Source organism: Babylonia areolata, chromosome 8, assembly GCF_041734735.1.
Source record: "Babylonia areolata isolate BAREFJ2019XMU chromosome 8, ASM4173473v1, whole genome shotgun sequence".
Taxonomy (NCBI): domain Eukaryota; kingdom Metazoa; phylum Mollusca; class Gastropoda; order Neogastropoda; family Buccinidae; genus Babylonia; species Babylonia areolata.
Window position 1 is genome coordinate 30,144,799 of NC_134883.1, and position 20,341 is coordinate 30,165,139.

At 41.1% G+C, this 20,341-nt stretch overlaps 2 protein-coding genes across 6 annotated transcripts in view; one reads left to right on the top strand and one right to left on the bottom strand.

Annotated features, from left to right (window-relative positions):
• Positions 1–108: 108 nt before the first annotated feature.
• Positions 109–5,696, bottom strand: LOC143284724 (large ribosomal subunit protein mL46-like). Its single transcript, XM_076591667.1, has 6 exons — positions 5,611–5,696; positions 4,126–4,336; positions 3,384–3,523; positions 2,123–2,265; positions 1,236–1,361; positions 109–527 (listed from the first exon to the last, which is right to left on the bottom strand). Exons 1-6 carry the CDS (start codon positions 5,663–5,665, stop codon positions 375–377), a joined length of 828 nt encoding a protein of 275 aa, XP_076447782.1. The 5' UTR covers positions 5,666–5,696; the 3' UTR covers positions 109–374.
• An 8,662-nt stretch (positions 5,697–14,358) lies between these two features.
• LOC143284725 (uncharacterized) overlaps positions 14,359–20,341 on the top strand; it is a 44,363-nt gene continuing 38,380 nt past the window's right edge. For all 5 annotated transcript variants that reach the window (XM_076591668.1, XM_076591672.1, XM_076591669.1 and 2 more), the window contains exons 1-3: positions 14,359–14,500; positions 19,000–19,055; positions 19,911–19,936. In XM_076591668.1, the coding sequence (XP_076447783.1) occupies positions 14,490–14,500; positions 19,000–19,055; positions 19,911–19,936 (93 nt within the window). In that variant the 5' untranslated portion in view covers positions 14,359–14,489. The remainder of the gene's footprint in view (positions 14,501–18,999; positions 19,056–19,910; positions 19,937–20,341) is intronic.

Consider the following 20,341-nt stretch of genomic DNA (forward strand, 5'->3'; position numbering starts at 1 on the left):
ACAGACACACACACGTAATCTCATACCTTTCCTTTCTCCATTTCATCATCATTCATCCACTTCCTTTAATTGAACAATGCACTCAACAAATAAACAGCCACAAGCAACTCTTTCTAAGCATCACATCCACTCTCTTTATTTAAACAACACATTCAAAAATAACACAGCCACAAGTAATCCATCCTAAGCATCACAGCCACAAGCAATCCTTTCTTAGCATCACATCCACTCCCTTTAAGTGAACAATGCACTCACAAATAAACAGCCACAAACTCACTCACACACACACAAACAAAAAACCAACAACAAAAATCAGCCATGAGCCATCCTCTCTAAGCATCAACCCTTTTGACATACACCAACAGTGACAGTCATCACAAGTTGACCAGGAACTCCTTGATGCTCCTCAGGTAGGCTCTGCTGCAGAACTGGGGCAGCTGGTCCATGGTCACCCACATATAGTCTGTGGCGGTGGTGGGGTTCGGCAATACCTCTCCCTCCTTGTACCATGCTTTGAAGAAAAACACCTGCACAGAACAGTGTGTTAGGAAAATGGTTTAGCATTGTTGCTCTTTTAAAAACTAAACTTGAAAGAAAAGAAAGAATGAAAAAAATTATGTCCCCTCTGTTGTAGACTTGTATACAACTGAGGCCTCACATTCAAGATGGGGTGGGGATGGGGGGTCCATGGGAGATTCAGCATCATGTTGTTTCTGATGGACTGGTTACACAGCATGTATTTACTTAAGAAATAAATAAACGAAAACATACATTCAACATTCCAAAATGGGTTTCTGGCCAGAGCAGTCTGGCTTATGAATTTCAGAATATTCAATTTTATGTGTCGGGATGCAATAATTTAAAACTCAAGAGATTCTTATTATCAGTGTTAGAGCTTTATTTGCACATACAGTTTTGTATGGTAATACTACCCTGGTATGGAAATGATTTTCCAGCAAATTTTTAGTTCTACCCACTGCATGTTTTGAATTCACTGACCAAATGTTTTATATGTTATGCATTCCAGATGCTTCCTGAGGTTTGTAATTTTGCAAGTGTCACATTTGTGTGATCTCAAACTTAAAATGATTTTTTGCATCTTTTCCCCTCAGTTGAATAACAGACGATAACTGATATTTAACAAACAGGACTGAATGAAAGAGTTACACTATGGAATGAAACTGTTTTCTTTTTTGCCGTTCGTCTTCAGTAAACCCACTTCCCTTCACACACACCTTTGCACCAGTTCCCATATCAGCTGACTGGGGGAAAGTATACTGATAGTAGCCACAGGGTGCATTGCCCAGAAACTGTGCTTTGGCTCCTTCCCCACAGTGAGTCTGTAGAACTCGCTCTGCAGCCTGCAATGCCAAAACACACACACACACACATAGAATGATGGCATCAATCAGCTTTGAAGAATATTTGTGGCATGGTATCTGATTAAGTTCAAGCTCATGTATTCATGCCATTCCTTTTTTTACTTTATTTCAAAGGCATTAACATTGTACAATCCTTGCTTACAGAGATGTATTTACAAGCATGTGCAGTTTGAACGCTTCATTTTGGCCAAATTTCCTGAGTTCATTCCCCGGAGAATCTGGGGGTAAAGGGTGTAGATCTTTCCAATCTCTAATGCCAACATGTGTGCAGACCTGCTAGTGCCTGAACTCCTTCCTGTGAATATGTATGTGGAAGATCAGATACACAATTTAAAGATTCTATAATCCATGTCTTTAGTGGGTTATTGAAACAAGAATATACCCAGCATGCACAATCCTGAAATGGACTATGGCTGCCTAAATGACGATAAAAGGTAAGCAGTCATACAAGCATCAGAGTGTGTGTGTATGTGTGTTTGTGTGTATGCGTGACTGAAACCTGACTGAATGACAAAGGAAATGGATGATGAGCACCAAAAAAACAGCTCTCCATCGGTTCTACCCCAATAGGCAGCCTCCTGTGCAAATGACTCCATGTTTGTAAAAAGCTTAGAGCTTGGTTTCTGTCTGAGTATAGGTGCTATGGCAGTATCCACATCATCAACATCATCATCATCATAACACACAAACACACACACACATGCGCACATGCATCAGACACAAACACACACACCCTTCACCTGTCTCATTGATTCCCCATCTTGTCTTGGCCCCTGGGGGAACACCCAGTGGGACTTGTCTCCAAAGGTCTGTTTTATCAGAAGAAACAGCGGCTGGTCCAGTTTTCGGTCCACTGACTTGCTGTTGTTTGTTTTGTCAGCTTCTGCCGGAAGAGAGGACAGAAAAAAAAAAGCAAACCAGTAACAACCATCCCAAATCTGGACAGATATCTCTATTTGATGTAAGCAATATCATAATACAAACCCTAATCACCACTATCATCACAAACAGCCCCACCATCATGAAACAAGACCATTTTTTTGTTTTGAGCAAAGAACGGGCTGCCAAATAAATCATGTACATAAAAGCAAAAAAGAATACCCTGAAAGCTAACAATACAGAAGAATATTCTCAAAAGGATAACAATCTTGACTACAAATAGAATGCTTCCACTGAAAAAATTTTTTTTAAATTTACCACCACCACCCCACAAAAAATGCAAAACATGTTCCAACAATAACGCTGCTTTAAAGATTACTCAAAGTACCGAAGAGCTGTTTTCAGGTCAGTTCCACAACACAGAACAATAAAGAAAACATATAATTTTTGCTCCATCTCAAAGCCAGAAAAACAACTGAGAATTATGTAATTTCAGAAACATCAAAGACAAAATTTCGAAAATTTCAGTTCCTTATGTTTCAGTTTAAAGCCCATACTATTATCAATAAATCTGGATGGAAGGCAACTGAGGCAAAATCATAATGATACACTTCTAGTCTCATGTACGTCTATAAATGCCAGTTATGGGGAAATGGAGGAAATAAATCATTGACAATCTCCTGTTGAAAGCTGTCACATTCACAAAAGCACTAACAAATATGTATATATGGCTCACCACACCTTACCTACAGTTACTAGTTAACTCTTTCACCGCCAAGTTTCTGTGTGAAAAACACTCCCCACTGCCATGTAATATGTATATTGGACTCAACATTCTCAGTCATACAATTCAATTCCTGACAAAACAACACACAGGGGGGGAAGACTGGTCAGTTTTCTATTGCGCAAGAAATTAGGCTGCAGCTGTCAGGCTTTGTAACACTGAAAAACTGGTTGGTTAACATGGCCCCTTGATGTCGAATAAAGTCGCCTCAAGCAGTGAATTGTCCGACTGACTGGTTTGCGGTGAAAGAGTCAAAGTCATACACTTGAAAACAGTACCTCATACCTAATAGCCTGATCCAATCAGAAAATACGTAGTGTGATGTGCAACAAATCTACCTGTGACTCTTGCTGCCTGTGTGAACTCTTTTGCTTCTGCCTCCCAAGTGTCTTCTAGATCAAGGGCTGTCACTCTGGACCCCTCCACTTCCCCTTCCCCCTGTTCATGTTCCTCTGCTTGTTTCTTTTCTGCGATGACTCTGGGGGAACACAGTAAGTCACATGCTTAAACATTCAAATGCACAGTGAAACAAAAGTATACATACAAATGCCGCTGTCAGAAGGTGTGTTGTCTACATCACAGGAGCACTCAAATCAAAATGCTCTCAAATCAAATCTACATTTGTAAACAAAACAAAATCATTTATAACATTCTGCTGAATCTATTCCAATAATTCTCACCAGCTATCTATTTTTTGCGTGTGTGTGTGTGTGTGTGTGTAAGTGGTGTGTATATTTGTTTACTGTTAGTAAAGTATACTTTGCAACAGATGGTTGGGGTTTTTTTTGTCTTCATTTGCCTATTCACCTGTAAATTATTTCTTGGAATCCACTGAATAGAAACATGGTGCTGAGGGTGGAGAGTGGAGGGGGTGGGGGGGGGGGGGGGGTGTTAAGGGATGGGAATGGGATGGAGAAAAATAGTACATGAACTATGGTAGGTGGGTTTTTTTTTTGGTTTTTTTGTTTTTGGTTGTTTTATTGTTGTTGTTTGGTTGGTTTTTTTGTTTTGTTTTGGTAGGTGGGTTTTTTGTTTTTGGTTGGTTTTTTGTTGTTGTTGTTTGTTTTGTTTTTTTACTACCTGTCTTCTAATACACGGATCTCATGGTCAGAGAGGATGCTGGATTCCAGTTCCAGATCAGCCAGGAGGTCTTTGTACTGCTGCTCCAGTGGTGTCAGCTCGGCCGTGATGACAGGGGGTCTCTGGAGGCACACAGCGCTGACCAGCTGCCACTGGCCAGGTGTGCGCTGTGCTTCTGACCTCAGCTTCCTCACATGCTGGCGCCCAATGGCTGGACGTCAAACAAACAGAGCATGGAAAGCATTGCTAGCCCTTTAAGACTCGATCATGGGTGTTACCCTCTTGATAATCCAACACAGAAGATTCTGAACAGGGACAAAAAAGACCCCCAAAAATAAAAAGAATTATAATAATAAATAATAATAAATTTTAAAAATAATAATAATAATGATAAAAATGATCACTTTTTTTTTTTAAATGACACAGCAAAACAGATCATCTTAGAACAGGACCTTTTACCTGAACAGCATCATGACCTTGACCTTTGACTCATGAAAGTGTTTTTAGTCCAGGCCTTAATGGTTAACCAATCACTGTATCAGTGTATGTTAACCAATCACTGCACAATAAAGTGGGATGTAAAAACCTAACCCTATCCTGCTTCATTTTTCTTTTCTTTTTTCCATATGCTGTTTGAACTTTGACCATTGACACTGGATTTTGATTCTCACGATGACAATCCACTAACCCGAACTGAAAACTGATGAAGAATCAAACAGAAGATTGTATCATGTATGCAAGCACTCATTTCCAAATAACAAGTCTGCAAAGGCAAACCTTTTATTTGGTTCAAATTTATATATGCCATAAGTTTAGATCAAGTAATTAATATGATGTTTTTTCTGCAGACTTTACACACGATATCAAACAAAATGAAATGTGGCAGCATTGAAAATTATCAAATAATTAATGCATATTTTGAATTTGATATTTAAAGTATCTTAATTAGAAAGATTTCACACACACACACACACACACACACACACACACACACTACAATTAAGTACAAACAAATGTGTATACACACTGAAAAATGCGAAATATTTTGCCATTACTTGAAAAATACAAAATTTTGGTGTTAAAAAAACAACATTTGTTACATAACTGTTTTAAAGACGATGTTAATTAAGCAACAGTTACTCAAACTCGAGCCTGACCTTGATCATGAAACACATGCACTCCTCTCCCTCACACACACACACACACACACACACACACACACACATGCTTACGAACGCTTGCATGTACACACTCACCACATCAACAACGAATTCTTTCAATAAGTTTCATTCCTAATCATATACTGATATAGAATACGACTGTTCGTAGACAACACATTCTCTGGTGACTAATTTTTTGGACCTTTTTTTTTTCTTGTCCCTTCTCTGTAACACACAAGCCTTCAACAGTAGCACACACGCGCACTTTCAGTGTTATTCTGAATACTAAATAGACCAGCATATCTTTATGCAAACGAGATCTCACCAGCCCATGTCCCCTTGACTGTCCTGAGAGCAGAAAACACCCGAACTGCTGCCATGTTTGCCTCAGTGAAGGGGAAACCACTCCACTCGCAAATCACATCAGCTTCTGGTTATGTGCACTTAGTATAGTATAGTATAGTATAGTATAGTATAGTATAGTATTGTCACTTTTTTGTCACAACAGATTTCTGTGTGTCAAATTCGGTCGCAGTGCTCTCCCTGTCTGCAAGTGTATTATATTTCACTATCAAACAGTGGCTGTTTCCGGCTATACACTTGTGCCTTTTATGGAGTCATTAAAAACGCATAGGCAAGCAGGCCGGCAGATGTGAATGCAGCTGATTGAGACAAACATCAGAAAAACATAAAAAGGATATCAGTTGTTTGTTTGGGTTTTTTTGTTGTTGTTGTTTTTAAAGCAGTATAAAACACGTAGGCAAACAGCTAAATGGTACAGATCGAGAATGAGATAACTAAACGTCAGCGTGTGTGAATGAGAATACTGCTGGACTCGGAGAGAGAGAACGAACGAACGAACGAACGAACGAAGTTTTATTTTTCCAGGGTATTGACATAAGCATAATGACAAGAATGCTTTTTTTTTTTCACCCAACCCTGGGGTAAAAATTAAATAGATAAATCAAAAAAGAAAAAGAAACCCACAAACACAAACTAGAGAAAATTCATACCAGAAGAGAGGAAAAGAGAGGGGGGCAGGGGGGGTTGTGGGGCGGTGTGGGGGGAGGGGGGGTGCGGGGGAATATTAATATAGAAGATAACATGCGTTCCATAAGCAACCTCCAGAATAAATAAGACTAGACGGCTTGAAAATATCGACTCTTGAGAGCGGTACCATCTTGGGTGGACGACGGACTGGGTTCAGTGGTTACAAATCTGCTTCTTGAAGAAGGAGGGGCAGTATCAATCATAATTCTAAACGGCATAAAAAGAGTCTTGTTGTATGCAAGTTTCGACTTCACGGCGGAAGAATATTTAAGTTTGTGTAATCAGTAATTGATAATGATGACGATTTAAGAAGGATTAACTTTATGGCTCTCCTATGTAGACTCAGTAGTGGCTTAAGAACATTGTCATTAGCTGAATCCCAAACAGTTGATGCGTAATTGATATGCGATTCAATGTATGCATAGAAGAATAATTTAATAATTTTCTACAATGTAAGTTTAAGAAATGTTTTACTTTAGACAGTTGGCATAGTTTTTGGGGATATAGTTTTGCACAGTGTCATTATATGATCAGACCAAGAAAGATTATCATCTATTGTAACACCAAGAATTCTATGACGATCTACTTCTTCAATTACATCATTGTTTACATAAAGAGATGGGGGTGTTGAAGAGAAATTCTGGCGCTTTTGTCTAGTGGTTCATGATCAGATATTTAGTTTTTTACGGGTGAATACTCATATGATTTAACTCAGACCATTTAAGCAGTTGGACAATACTATCTTGTAAAGATAAAGTTACTTTATCCAGTTTAGTGTGGTTTGTATGGATGGTGGTATCATCGGCAAACATATCACATGATGGTGTTAAGTACAGATCGAGAGGTAAGTCATTTATATATATATGCCGAATAGGATGGGCCCCAAAACAGAACCTTGAGGTACACCATATTTGATAGATGAGGAAATGAGGAATGAGACCTATCTGCTGATGCTGTTTGTTTTCTTTCAGACAGAATTGATGATAGGAGCTCCAAAGTTGTCAAAGAAAATCCATAAAGCTTTAACTTTTTTAACAGGAGCGAATGTTCAATTACATCAAATGCCGTAGCAAAGTCTACAACTAAAACTCCAGCTATTTCGTTATTGTTAATGTTAGTAAGCCATTGGTCAGCTAGGTTTGTTAGTGCGGTGTGACATGAGTGGTTAGCTCTAAAACCTCACTGATTGGGATGAAAGAGTTTAAAGTGATTAAATTGATTTGAAATGCATTTGTTAATATGACGTTCCAGAGGTTTTGATAGAACAGACTAAAATGGAAATTGGTCTGTAATTTGACGGATCAGATCGATTTTCACCCTTAAAAATAGATGTAACTTTGGCGATTTTAAAAGCCTTAGGAAATTGTGTTTTTTTTTTTGTTTTTTTTTTGTTTGTTTTTTTTGTTTGTTGTTGTTGTTGTTGTTGTTTTGTTTTGTTTTGTTTTTATACATAAATTATAGGTATAAGTGAGTGAATCAGGGGCTGAAAGTTTTAAAATTTTGGAGTCTATTCCATCCAAGCCTCTGGTGCATTTTTGTTTCAAATGTAAAAGAGCATCATACACTTCATACACGCTCATTAAATGAATATCTAATTGAGGGTAAATAGTTTTCGACCCACAAAAGTCCTTAAGGATATCTAAGTTGTTTCTATGGATCTGTCTGATTTTATAGTTGTATCAGCTATGTTACAAAAGTCCGTGTTCAGTTGATCTGAAGACATGTCAGTAGGCAGTGTGTTTTGTGTAGCTGTATGTTTATTTCTCAACTGGTTTATAGCTTTCCAAATCGATTTACTGTCTGCTTTGATGAAATAAGATTTTGAAAATATTCCTTTTTTTTCCAGAACGTTTAAGTCTGTTAACTATGTTTCTTTGTTTGTAAAATTCTTCCTTTGTTCCACTTGCTAAAAGGAAATCTCTGTAGTCCATGGCATCTTCTGTTTCTTTTGTTATCCATGGTTGTTTGGGATTACATCTAACACGTTTGGTTATGAATGGGGCATGTTTGTTGTAAATATTAAGAAAATTGTGGTACCAAACTTCAAAAGCTTCATCGGGGTTTGTAAATTGATACACAGAAGAAATATAAGAATTATTCAAATCTGTCAGGAATGCGTCTTCGTCAAAGTGTGAGAAACTACGATAGTCAATAACCTTGTGGCAATTTTTAGGGTATTATGACACCCTTTTTCGACCATGTAAAACAGACAGGAAAGTGGTCACTGTACCCAAAAATTGGAGAACATATTTCTGATACATTATTAGTTGAAGATGTGCAGATGTGATCTATAAGGGCCTTAGAAGTACAGGTAAACCTTGTTGGTTTGTCAGTTAACTGAGCCGGTGAGATGAAAGGATTGGTAACATTGTGTCCAGGTTTGGTTTGACTTCAACAGATCAATGTTAAAATCTCCCAATAGAACAATTTCATTTGAGAACTGTGAAGCTTCTTCTAACATTAAGGTGAAATTATCAATCCAATTAACGCGTTCGGCGGGGTTTCTGTAGATAAAACCCATAAGAATAGGTTTTTATCTTTTCATATGTACTTCAACCCACACTGATTCAACGTGATATTTTTCAAGTGATTCCATTCTTTTAAAGCTGATATTTTTATGAATATAAACAAGCATGCCATTTTCTTTGGATTCAACGAGTCCTTTCGAATGATATTACAACAGGCCATTATAAGGTCAGGGGCATAGCCCTTGCTACTGGTACCATGTAACCCAGTACTACCTGCTGCATGTGAAGTCTCCCAACGACGGACCAGGCGGAGGAGGAAACCTTTCCCAACGGCTGTGAAGGCGGAAGAGGATGACCAAAGGGCAGGGGGAGCTCTTATCCTTGGCTGGAAGTCCCCCAAGGAGACGGAGCTCAAAAGAAAAAGCCTGCACCTGCCGAGGCCGTCCTACACGTGGCAGTATCTGCACCAGTGGGACTGTGAGCGTCGGTAGGCGAGAGAGTGGGGAAGGGACTGCACAACTCCTCCTCACTAAAAAAAAAAAAAAAAAGTCACCTGTGCTGGTCAGGCAATCAGGCTAATGTCAGAGCGACGAGCTGGCCCTTCAACACCCAGCTTTCCCAAGCCCTGCGGCGATGGAGAAGTGGTAACGGGGACAGGCAGAGGATGCTGCTGGCAATTCCTAGTCACGACTCTGCACGCAGGCGGCTGTGGGGTGATGGTCGTCCGCCGTAGACTGGGGCAGATGCGGCGCCCGTACTCCTCCCACAGTGTCAGAGCAGTCCTTTTTAGAGACAGCACTGCTCTCCCCACATGGGGAAGGGGAGATAAAAGGATCCCCAAACAAAGCCTGCCTCACCTAATACCCAGTAGGATACCGCACCTACTTGGACATCCAACAATAGCGGTCGAAAACAACAGAACAAAAGAACCAGGAGTCATGCCCTGACTCTGGGTGCCTGGAATGTTCGCACCCTCTTAGACAGAGACGACAGACAAGAAAGACGCACAGCGCTCATTGCTAGAATGCTTGATCACTACCAGGTGGACATAGCAGCCCAGAGTGAAACCAGGTTTGCGGGTGAAACCCAGCTGGAGGAAGTTGGAGGGGGCTACACCTTCTACTGCACTGGGAAGCCAGATGGCACCCCAAGAACCTCAGGCGTGGGCCTTGTCATACGAACCAAACTTGCACGACATCTTGACAGCCTTCCACGTGGGATAAACGATAGGCTGATGACCCTGCGTCTAATGCTGTCCAAGGATCGCTTCTCCACAGTCATCAGCTGCTATGCCTCGACGATGACCAACCCTGATGACATCAAAGAAGCTTTCTACGAGGAGCTCAGCTGCACCTTTTCAGCAGTAGACAGAAAGGACAGGCTGATCATCCTTGAGGATTTCAATGCCCGCGTCGGCGTGGACTTCTCCTCGTGGCCAAAAGTCCTAGGACAGCACGGCACTGGCAAGTGCAACTCCAACGGACTGCTTTTGCTCTCGCTCTGTGCGCAGCATGGACTGACCATAACCAACACCCTCTTCCAACAAGCGGACAAGTACAAGAACACATGGATGCACCCCTGCTCCAATCAATGGCACATGCTGGACTATGTGATTGTCCGGCAGAGGGACAGAGATGATGTTTCCATTACACGCTGCATGAGAGGAACAGTCTGTTGGTCGGACCATCGCCTGATACGCAGCAAGATGAACATCAGACTTGCACGCAAGCTCCAACCAGCCAGGCAGAAACCCCATAGGAAGCTGAACATCCACCGCCTCCCTATCACCAAGGACGTGCTGCAGCAGCAAATCCAAGTAGCTCTCCAAGAAATTCCTGCATCGACTGATGTAGAAGAGGTATGGAGCACCTTTAGAGATGCTGTGTACACAGCAGCAGCTGAAACACTCGGCTTTGTACAGAGGAGCCACAAAGACTGGTTGGACGAGAACGACTCTGGAATCTCCAAGCTCCTGAACACACTGCATATACGGCATCAGGATCACATTTCCGATAAAGACTGCCAGAGGAAGGAGAACCAGTTCTTGCAAACCAAGCAACTCGTACAGAAGAGGCTGCGTGGGATGAAGAACACCTGGTGGGATAGAAAGTCCGAAGAGCTTCAGCCTGCTGCTGATGCTCACGACATGAAGACCTTCCATGATGGTCTCCGAGCTGTGTATGGGCCGAGAGTCACAGGATCAACCCCTGTCCGAGTCTCGGACCAGACCACCCTCCTGACAGACAAGAAAGACATCCTTGCCCGCTGGGCAGAGCACACCCTCCTCAACAGGGACTCGTCCGTATCTGACGAGGCAATTGCAGCCCTCCCACAGCTACCAGTCAATGACTCGCTAGCTGCCCCTCCCACCAAGGTCGAGACCCAGAAAGCCCTGAAGCTGACAACGTCAGGAAAAGCACCAGGAGCGGATGGAATCCAGGCTGACGTCTACAAGTATGGAGGCGAGGTGCTGACAGACAAGCTGACCGCCCTGTTCCAGTCTATCTGGGAGTGAGGGGAGGTCCCCCAGGATTTCAAGGATGCTTCTATTGTCCACATTTACAAACGGAAGGGAGACAAAACATCCTGCGATAACCACCGTGGAATCTCTCTCCTCTGTATCACCGGCAAAAACTTCGCCCGCATCATACTGAACAGACTGGTTGACCATGTCTCCAACACAGTCATCCCTGAAGCACAGTGCGGTTTCCGCTCAGGCAGGGGAACATGTGACATAGTGTTTGCTGTACGCCAGATGCAAGAGAAGTGCCGTGAGCAGAACAAGGAGCTCCACATGGTCTTTGTAGACCTGACTAAGGCCTTTGACACGGTGAACCGCCATGGTCTGTGGAAGATCCTCCTAAAGTTCGGCTGCCCAGAGAGCCTAATCCAGCTGATTGCGTCTTTCCACGATGGCATGCAGGCGAGAGTACAGGAAAATACTGACATGTCGGATCCGTTCCCTGTGGTAAATGGAGTGAAGCAGGGCTGCGTCTTGGTACCCACACTGTTCTCCATTCTCTTCTCTGCCATGCTGATTGACGCCTTCCAAGACTGTGACCGGGGCATCTACATTCAGTTTCGCACAGATGGCAAACTTTTCAACTTGCGGCGACTCCATGCCAGGTCCAGGGTGTTTGAGGCACTGATGAGAGAGTTCCTCTTCGCTGATGACTGCGCGCTTGCTGCACACACCCATGAGGACATGCAGTTCATTATGGACAGGTTCTCAACCTCCTGCAGGCGCTTTGGACTCACCATCAGCCTCAGCAAGACCGAGTCCATGTACCAACCGGCTAGCTCACAGAACGCCAGTGCCTCGCCCACCTGCAATCAAGATCAATGACACAGAGATCAAGTCAGTCGACAAGTTTTGCAACCTGGGCAGCACCCTATGCAGCAACGGAGCCCTTGATGCAAAAGTGACGCTGCGCATCGCCAAGGCCAGCTCAGCCTTTGGCAAACTCAACAACAGGCTGTGGAACAACAAAGGCATCAAGCTCAGCACCAAGATGAAAACCTAGAGAGCTGTTGTGCTGACCACCTTGTTGTACTGCTGTGAAACATGGACGACGTATCGCCGTCACATTAACAACTTGAGCAGTTTCACCAGAGATGCCTACGAAAGATCCTCGGCATAAAGTGGCAAGACAGGGTCTCCAACCTCCAGGTCCTAGAGAGGAGCGGCCTGCCCAGCATCGAAAGCCTGCTGATCCAGTGCCAGCTACGCTGGACAGGACACGTTGTCCGCATGACAGACAGCAGGATCCCGAAGATGCTTTTGTATGGCCAGCTGAAGGAAGGCCACCGTGAACTTGGAAGACCCTGCAAGCGCTTCAAGGATACCTTGAAGACAAACCTCAAAGTCTGTGACATAGACATCGCTTCCTGGGAAACTGATGCCCTTGACCGCTCTCGCTGGAGGATGCTCTAGTGGCATAAAGATGTTTGAAAACAAGAGAACGCTGGCCATTAAGGAGAAGCGTGAGCGAAGGAAACAGGGCTCAACTTCTGGAGATGCTTTCCCTTGCAACACCTGTGGGAAGTGCTGTGCATCCAGAATCGGCCTCTTCTCCCATATGAGGACACACACCGACAGATAAGCCTGCCTGCCTACTCATCCGTCGGACCGACGGGAGACTCCATCATAAGGTCTGTATCAGATATGTGTTCAGATAGTCTGGATTCAGAAAATCAAAAAACGTGAAAGTTTTTCCCAGAGTTATATAGAATATGTGATACATCGTTTAGCTTATTAATTACATGATTTATGTTTAGAAAGCCAACTCCCAACCCCTCTGCTGATGACCATACATCACGTGTTTGGGGCATTTCAACTTTGAGTTGTCAGTTACAAACAACAAATGGTTGATTGTAAAACTGAAAACAAAAAAACAACAACAAAAAAACAAACAAACAAAGAAACAAATAAGCAAACAAAAAACAAAACAAAACAACAACAAAAAAACAACAACAACAACAACAACAAAACAAACCCAACAACAAACAAACAAAGCGGAAGGATGTAAGTTGATTACTGACAAGAAATAGTATTACGAAGTAATAGAAAACAAGCAAACGGGCAAAACCGTAAGGTAGAACTGACAATATCAATATTACAAAGAGAGAGAGAGAGAGAGAGAGAGAGAGAGAGAGAGAGAGAGAGAGACAGACAGACAGACAGACAGACAGACAGAGGCATTTGTTAGGCCCCATCTTAAACTGATACGTAATGTAATTTGGAGTCCTCGTCAGTCTCAAAAGATAGTCAAAAATTATAGAAAATGTACAAAGACGAGCCACTAAAATCCTGAGAGAGTGCAAAAACTTAAACTATGCACAAAGATTACATAATCTCCAATTACACTCACTCAAAGGAAGGAGGATCAAAGGAGACCTAATTCATTTTTAAAAAAATATTCCATAATTATGATGATATTAATGTACATGCTCTTTTCAAATTCTCAGAAGTTGATTACACTAGAAATAATGAAGGCAAGATTTTTATCAGGCATTTCTGTACTAACAAACGAAAGTTTTGTTTTGCTTTCAGAATTGCTAATTTTTGGAATGCGTTGCCTACTAATACAAAGTATGCACCAGATATCAACAGCTTAAAAAACCCCAACCCTCCTAGATGAAGACCCTGAATTGAAAGATTTTTTCATTAGTGTAGATTGAATATAATGTTATTTTATAAGACAGGCATGCAAACAGACCTAAACAAAGTTGAAAAATTGTGAGGGGACACAAATAGGCTGCGAGGCCTAAGGCCAAAAAGCCAGTCCCTACTACTACTACTACTACAACTACTACTACTTTATTTTAACCCAAAACTTTTGTTATTTCTTCAATCTGTTTAGTCACATTGTCTTCCAAGGAATCTAGATGACTGGGTTTCAAATATTTCAATATATATTTTAGCTTCTACGGGCTGAAGACAGTGTTGCAGATTTAGCAGACGAAACTGACAGTTTAGCTTCAGAGTAATTTCCACCTAGCTTTATCTCTGTGTTGGTGATTTCCCATTTTAAACCGGATGTAGATGCTGCGCATGCTTGAGCAGGGATAGTTGTTGACAACTGCGAAACCAGTATCAAAATAAGAAGCTCGACATCTTCTATAGCAGCTGCGCGACTGATGCCAGGTGTCAACTGGCATCGAAAACAAGACAAGACACACAAAAATGAGCTTTGGGTAAGTAGTTAAGCTGAAATGCACGGTGAAACATTTCTTTGAAACTACCTTGATCACGAACGTCAAGTTAGAACACGATTTTGAACCCATGGCAGTGGTCCACTTAGTTGGAAAGTAGCCCCACGCTGTAGCCGGCAGAGTGTATAATTTCCAACTCGTGACAATTTTCAAAGCATTCTCTCTCTCTCTCTCTCTCTCTCTCTCTCTCTCTCTCTCTCACTCTCTATCTATCTATCTTAATAATCATGATTATTAATACCATGCTTGTGTGTGTGTGTGTGTGTGTGTCTCTCTCTCTCTCTCTCTCTCTCTCTCTCTCTCTCTCTCTCTCTCTCTCTCTCTGTGTGTGTTATTTTTACCATGCTTATGCCTTTATGTAGTATAGTATTCACATTCTGTGACTTTAAGTAGCATTGTGTTGTGCATGCAATGACATATATAATGTAGTATTATGTAGTGTAGACCCTGTTTCAGGGCAGGGACTGGATGAAAAAAACAACAACACACCAGTGCTTATCTATTATCCTCGAAAGTAAAGAATTTGTCTTGTCTTGTCTCTCAGGGGGCTGGATGAAAAATAGCATTGTTGCTTATTCTATTACCCAGAGAAATAAAAATTTCTCTCTCTCTGTCTGTCTGTCTCTCTGTCTTAAACCATTCAAAAGTTGCATTGATGACGATCCAGTAATAATGAAGCTGTTTTAGTGTTTCATCTCCCATTTCTACATTTCCCTCTCTCTCTGTCACCCCACCCTCCTCACCCTGTTTCTCTCTCTTGATCCTCATATGTAACACACACATCATGACACGTGTTCATTTGCATGTGAACACCCCCTCCCATTTTGAGGTTATTCTTCTATACGCCCTTGCAATAATACTTGTTTCATTTCTCTCAGTCTGTCAGTCTGTCTGCCTGTCTCTCTCACTCTTCAAAATTAACAGACCAGCAGTGCCCCCAAACCCCCATGCCCCTCTCTCCATCTCATCCTCTCTCTCTCTCTTTCAAAATGTATGGGTCAGGAACCACCCCGTTTCCTCTTAATGCCTTTCTTCCTCCTCCTATGGCCACCATCTCACCAAATAAGTAATTTTCATTTGATTTTTCCGTCATTCTCATAATCTCTGGCATATTTAACAATACTTAATGTTTTGAATACATGTGTGTAGAGAGAGTGTACCAATGTTTGCTGTGAATAGACCACATGACTGATGTTGAGATGGGCTCAGAAAATATAACATAATCATAACTATCCTGTGATGCATATGCTAAAGCACTGATTGTATACTAACTGCTCCACAGTGGATAGAAGTCTTTTATAATTGATAGAAAGAAAAGGGTCTTCTTCTTCATTCATTGGCTGCAACTCCCATGTTCACTCATAAACATGGGTGGGCTTTCATGTGTATGACCATTCGTACCTGCGCCATGTACCATGTAGGCAGTTATACTGTATTTTCTGTGGGGGTGGGGGCATGTATACTGGGTATTATCTTGTTTCCATAACCAACTGAACGCTGACATGGAATACAGGATCTTTAACGTGCGTGCTCAATCTTCTGCATGTGTATATTAATATATAATAATAATAATAATGTATATATATATATATATACACACACACACATGAACTGATGAAGGGGGTCAAGGCACTATAGCATGTCTGCTCATCTGTTGACCTTGGAGATGAGAAAAAAAAAACCTCCACCCTTTTCCCACAAGTTGCCATGACAGGGATTAAATCCTAGACCCTCAAATTGAAAGTTCAAGGTTTAAGTTTTACTGCTTGGCTGTTGTGCCTGTGAAAGAAAAGTGTTGAAATAGAAGGAAAGCAGTACAAGTGGGAGATATTAGATCTACTGTATTACTGTCAGTCTGATCACGTTTGGTTTTCAGCACACAGCTTCTTATACCTTGTGGAGATCCAAATCCCAACAGTTGCTTTATTGGATATGTACGAAAGTTCATGTCAGCATAATATGCAGAAATGCTTGCACCTTCAATATTGCTTTCATATGTATACAGAGGCAGAAAATGAAATGCAGGTTAAAGGTCATGTAAGTGTAGTCCATTTCAGTGTAAGTTTGGTTATTAAAACAAGAACACATCCCTAATAGTAGGTATTACTGCCCAATAAATGATGTAGTAAAAATTATCATATACCAAGAAATTCAGTTGTAAATATCATGATCCGTGGCTGCCTAGTAAATGACTCAGGATAAATGATAATACACCTAGAAATGCAGTGATATGATCAGATCTTAATTTTGATAGAAAGGGCCATACTGGCATAGCAGTTCATCAAAAAAGTTCATGTAGAAGATGCCCAAGAATGCTTAAGAAATCTTTCAGTTGAGACTGCCCTGACGAGATCTGTTTGCAGAATTGAAGAAACAGCAGCTATTCTGATCAGTCATTTGATCTTTCTCAACATAAGTAGCTTCTGTAATCTGTAGTGGTATGATCCACTATGTAAATAATGATTCTTGAAGCATGAAAGTAAGAAGTTAAACTGGCACCATATTCACTTGAAGTTTCCAACATGCAAACAGTAATGGCAAATTTGTGTAAATGTAGCTCATTTCATTTTCCGAATGTGGGACAACTTTACTTTTTTTCCCCCTTTAATTAAAAAAAAAGAAGAAAAAGAAGGTTTTTTGAAGCCAAACTACAAAAGAACAACAGTAAGTATTAAATTTTCAGAGTCTAAAGCAGCGATTGTTTTGTTTGAGAATGAGACTTAGAGGAAAACTTCAAAAGGCCTATTGGTCTGACCAACTTTCCAAAAAAGATCTATCAGTCAAGTGGCTGCCTTGCTGCTAAATTGATCATTTGATGTATTAAAGAAAATGTGTGTAGATGTAAAGATAGATGTCCACTCTTTGGATTGTGGGTTGTTGTTTGTGTGTGTGTGTGTGTCTACCCCTCAGTATAGACAGCTATGCTCTGTTTTTGGAGATAAAAAACTATAAAAAATACCCAAAAAACCAACTCCCCCCCCCCATACCTCCCCCCATTCCCCCCCCCCACTCGCCCCCCACACTCCCCACCCCACCCCCCCAAAACCCCAGAACAACAACAGCTGAACCCTACATAATCCATAAACTGATAAAGGTAACTGCTACTTGGATTCAAACGAAAGACCCTCTGATAAAACATCAAACTCTGACCACTGGGCTATTGTGCCTTAGCCTGTGAGTATGAGAATGAAGGTCAAAATGAAGGCCCCCACTTTTAAATGGAAAAAAAAAGAAAAAAAAAGAAAGAAAGAAAGAAAAAAAAAAAAGAAGCAGCAGCTCCCATATTAATTGCCCATGCAGACGAGTAATTTGGCACAGTTAAGCCAGACTTGCTAATAATCTGGTGACTCAAAAGTTCTTTTGACATCTCATGGGTGGACAGGAATTGACTGGCTGCACTTGGTCAGGGTGAAGCATCATTAAGGCTGTATTTAGCGGATGAACTCTTGGTGCCGGCCCTGTCTCTCCTGTCAGAAGAAGTGACAGTGAAACATAATCAGCAGCAATTACCGTCACATGGCTGGGGTGAATGTGTGCCCTCCCAGGAGGTGTGCTGTTTTATTTCAGTAATGCTGCATTTGCCGTGTAACACCTTCCAGTGTGTGCCTGTGTGTGCGTGCGCATGTGTGTGCACGTGCGTGTGTGCATACGTACATTGTGTGTGTGTGTGTGTGTGTGTGTGTGTGTGCAAATTAAAAAAAAATCTTCAGTTGATGTTATTAGTACCAGAAAGTAAAACTGATTTCTTGATCATGAACTGATTCTGAGATGGTTTTCTTATTTTATCATTTCACTACTTTTATGGAAGAGTTCTGGCAATTGTTGCAGTCCTTCAAAAGAAAAGGATTGGGGGGTGGGGGTAGGGGGTGAGGGGGGAGACAGACAGACAAGACAAGACAGACAGAAAGAGGGATTTGTCAGTGTGTGTTGTGTGCTCTGATTGACTTGTGTTTTTTTGTTTGTTTGTTTGTTTTTTGGTGTTTTTTTTTTTTTTTTTTTTGGGGGGGGGGGGGTATAATTTTTTTTTTTTTTTTCAATAATCAGAGCAGGCATTCACATTATTTCTCATCTTAAGATCTTCAAAGAAGTGTGACATTATTTGCACAATGAAGTTGACAACCCAAAGATGAAAAAGGATTGGGTACAGGGGTGGGTCTCCTCATCCATTTTTTTTTTTTTCCAGTCTTCATATCCATACTTCCAGTGCGAAAAAATGAATCATAATCATGTGCACTGGGTCTGTTGAATTATTTTGTTCTATCTTTAGTACTTTTTGATTAGTTCTAAATCTTAAATCGGCCTGTTGTCTTGTAATAATTTTTGGGGGTTGAGAGTGAAGAAAAGGTTAGACATGTAGAATAATCAGAGTAACTTGTTTATTCTGTTAAAAAACAAACAAACAAACAAACAAACAAAAAAAAAACCCCTATAATTTCATACATATTATGTATATTGTCATACACATTTTTTCTTTATTACAGGTCAGCCATGCGTTTTGAAGTGAAAGATGGGGGTAAAGGAATATTCTGGCAGAAAGGTGAGTTACAAAAGCAAACAAGCAAACAAACAAACAAACAAACAAACCAAGAAGCAATTAATCCATGTAATCAGGCATATTGATTTGATAAGACTAAACAAACACAAATAAGCAGACGAAAATAAAAATGCAGTAAAACAAACAGGCATGGGTTTTTTTACACATCTGCACACAGAGACATGTATTCAGAGACACACGCAAACTCACAGATGCACACATGCAGACACACAGAGACACGCACAGGCACATGCATGTGCACACATGTATTCACACACGCACACACACACACACACACACAGAGAAAGACACGCTTGTGCGCACACACTCAAAATAGAGCCCCCCCCCCCCCCCCCCAAAAGAATAACAACAACAAAAAGCAAACAAACAAGTAACAAAACAAAAACAAATCAAATACAAAAAAGCAACGTGTGCAAACCAAGAAACACGTGTGTTGCGTTGAAATGTCATGTTGCTACTCCTGAGCTACTATTGCTTTGTAGAAGTATTTCTGCTTGTGCTGTTCATGGTAATTGTACATGTGTACATTTTTGCATAATTCACTCTGATTTGATTGTGTGTGTGTGTGTGTGTGTGTGTGTGTGTGTGTGTGTGTGTGTTTCTGTGTTTCTGTGTTTGCATGCTAAGCATTAGTATTTTCTCAGCAAATACAATTACTAGAATTTTCACATTTTGCTCAATCATGAGGATGGTAGACACTGATTGACTGATAATATCATTTAACAGTTCCTTTTATTTCTCCATGTTTTTTATATATAGTATGGTATTTTCAGTTTTTGTCACAAGTGATTTGCATAAAATAGAAATGAAATAGGATATTCTGATTGTTTATTTCAGAAAAACCAAAACAAAAGCCAAGGAAGGTGAGTAAATGTTGAAAATCATAAACACATGTTCACGTACACATGCACAAGCTCACCTTCACATGTGTATATGCATGCTTACAGACCCAGACTCCAACTGACACAGACACGTGTATGCACACACACACCCGCATTGTGAAAAACAAAGGGTATTGCACACACACACACATTGACGCACACACACATACACGCACGCGCGCACGCACGCACACACACACACACACACACACACACACACACACACACACACACACACACACACACACACACACACACACACACACACACACACACACACACACACACACACTTGTCTGTATATCTTCAACAGTGCTGACAAGGCACATCCTGCATTTCCGTGCTTCATTCTCAGGCTGGTCCCAGGTTCCAGAACCATTCCAAATC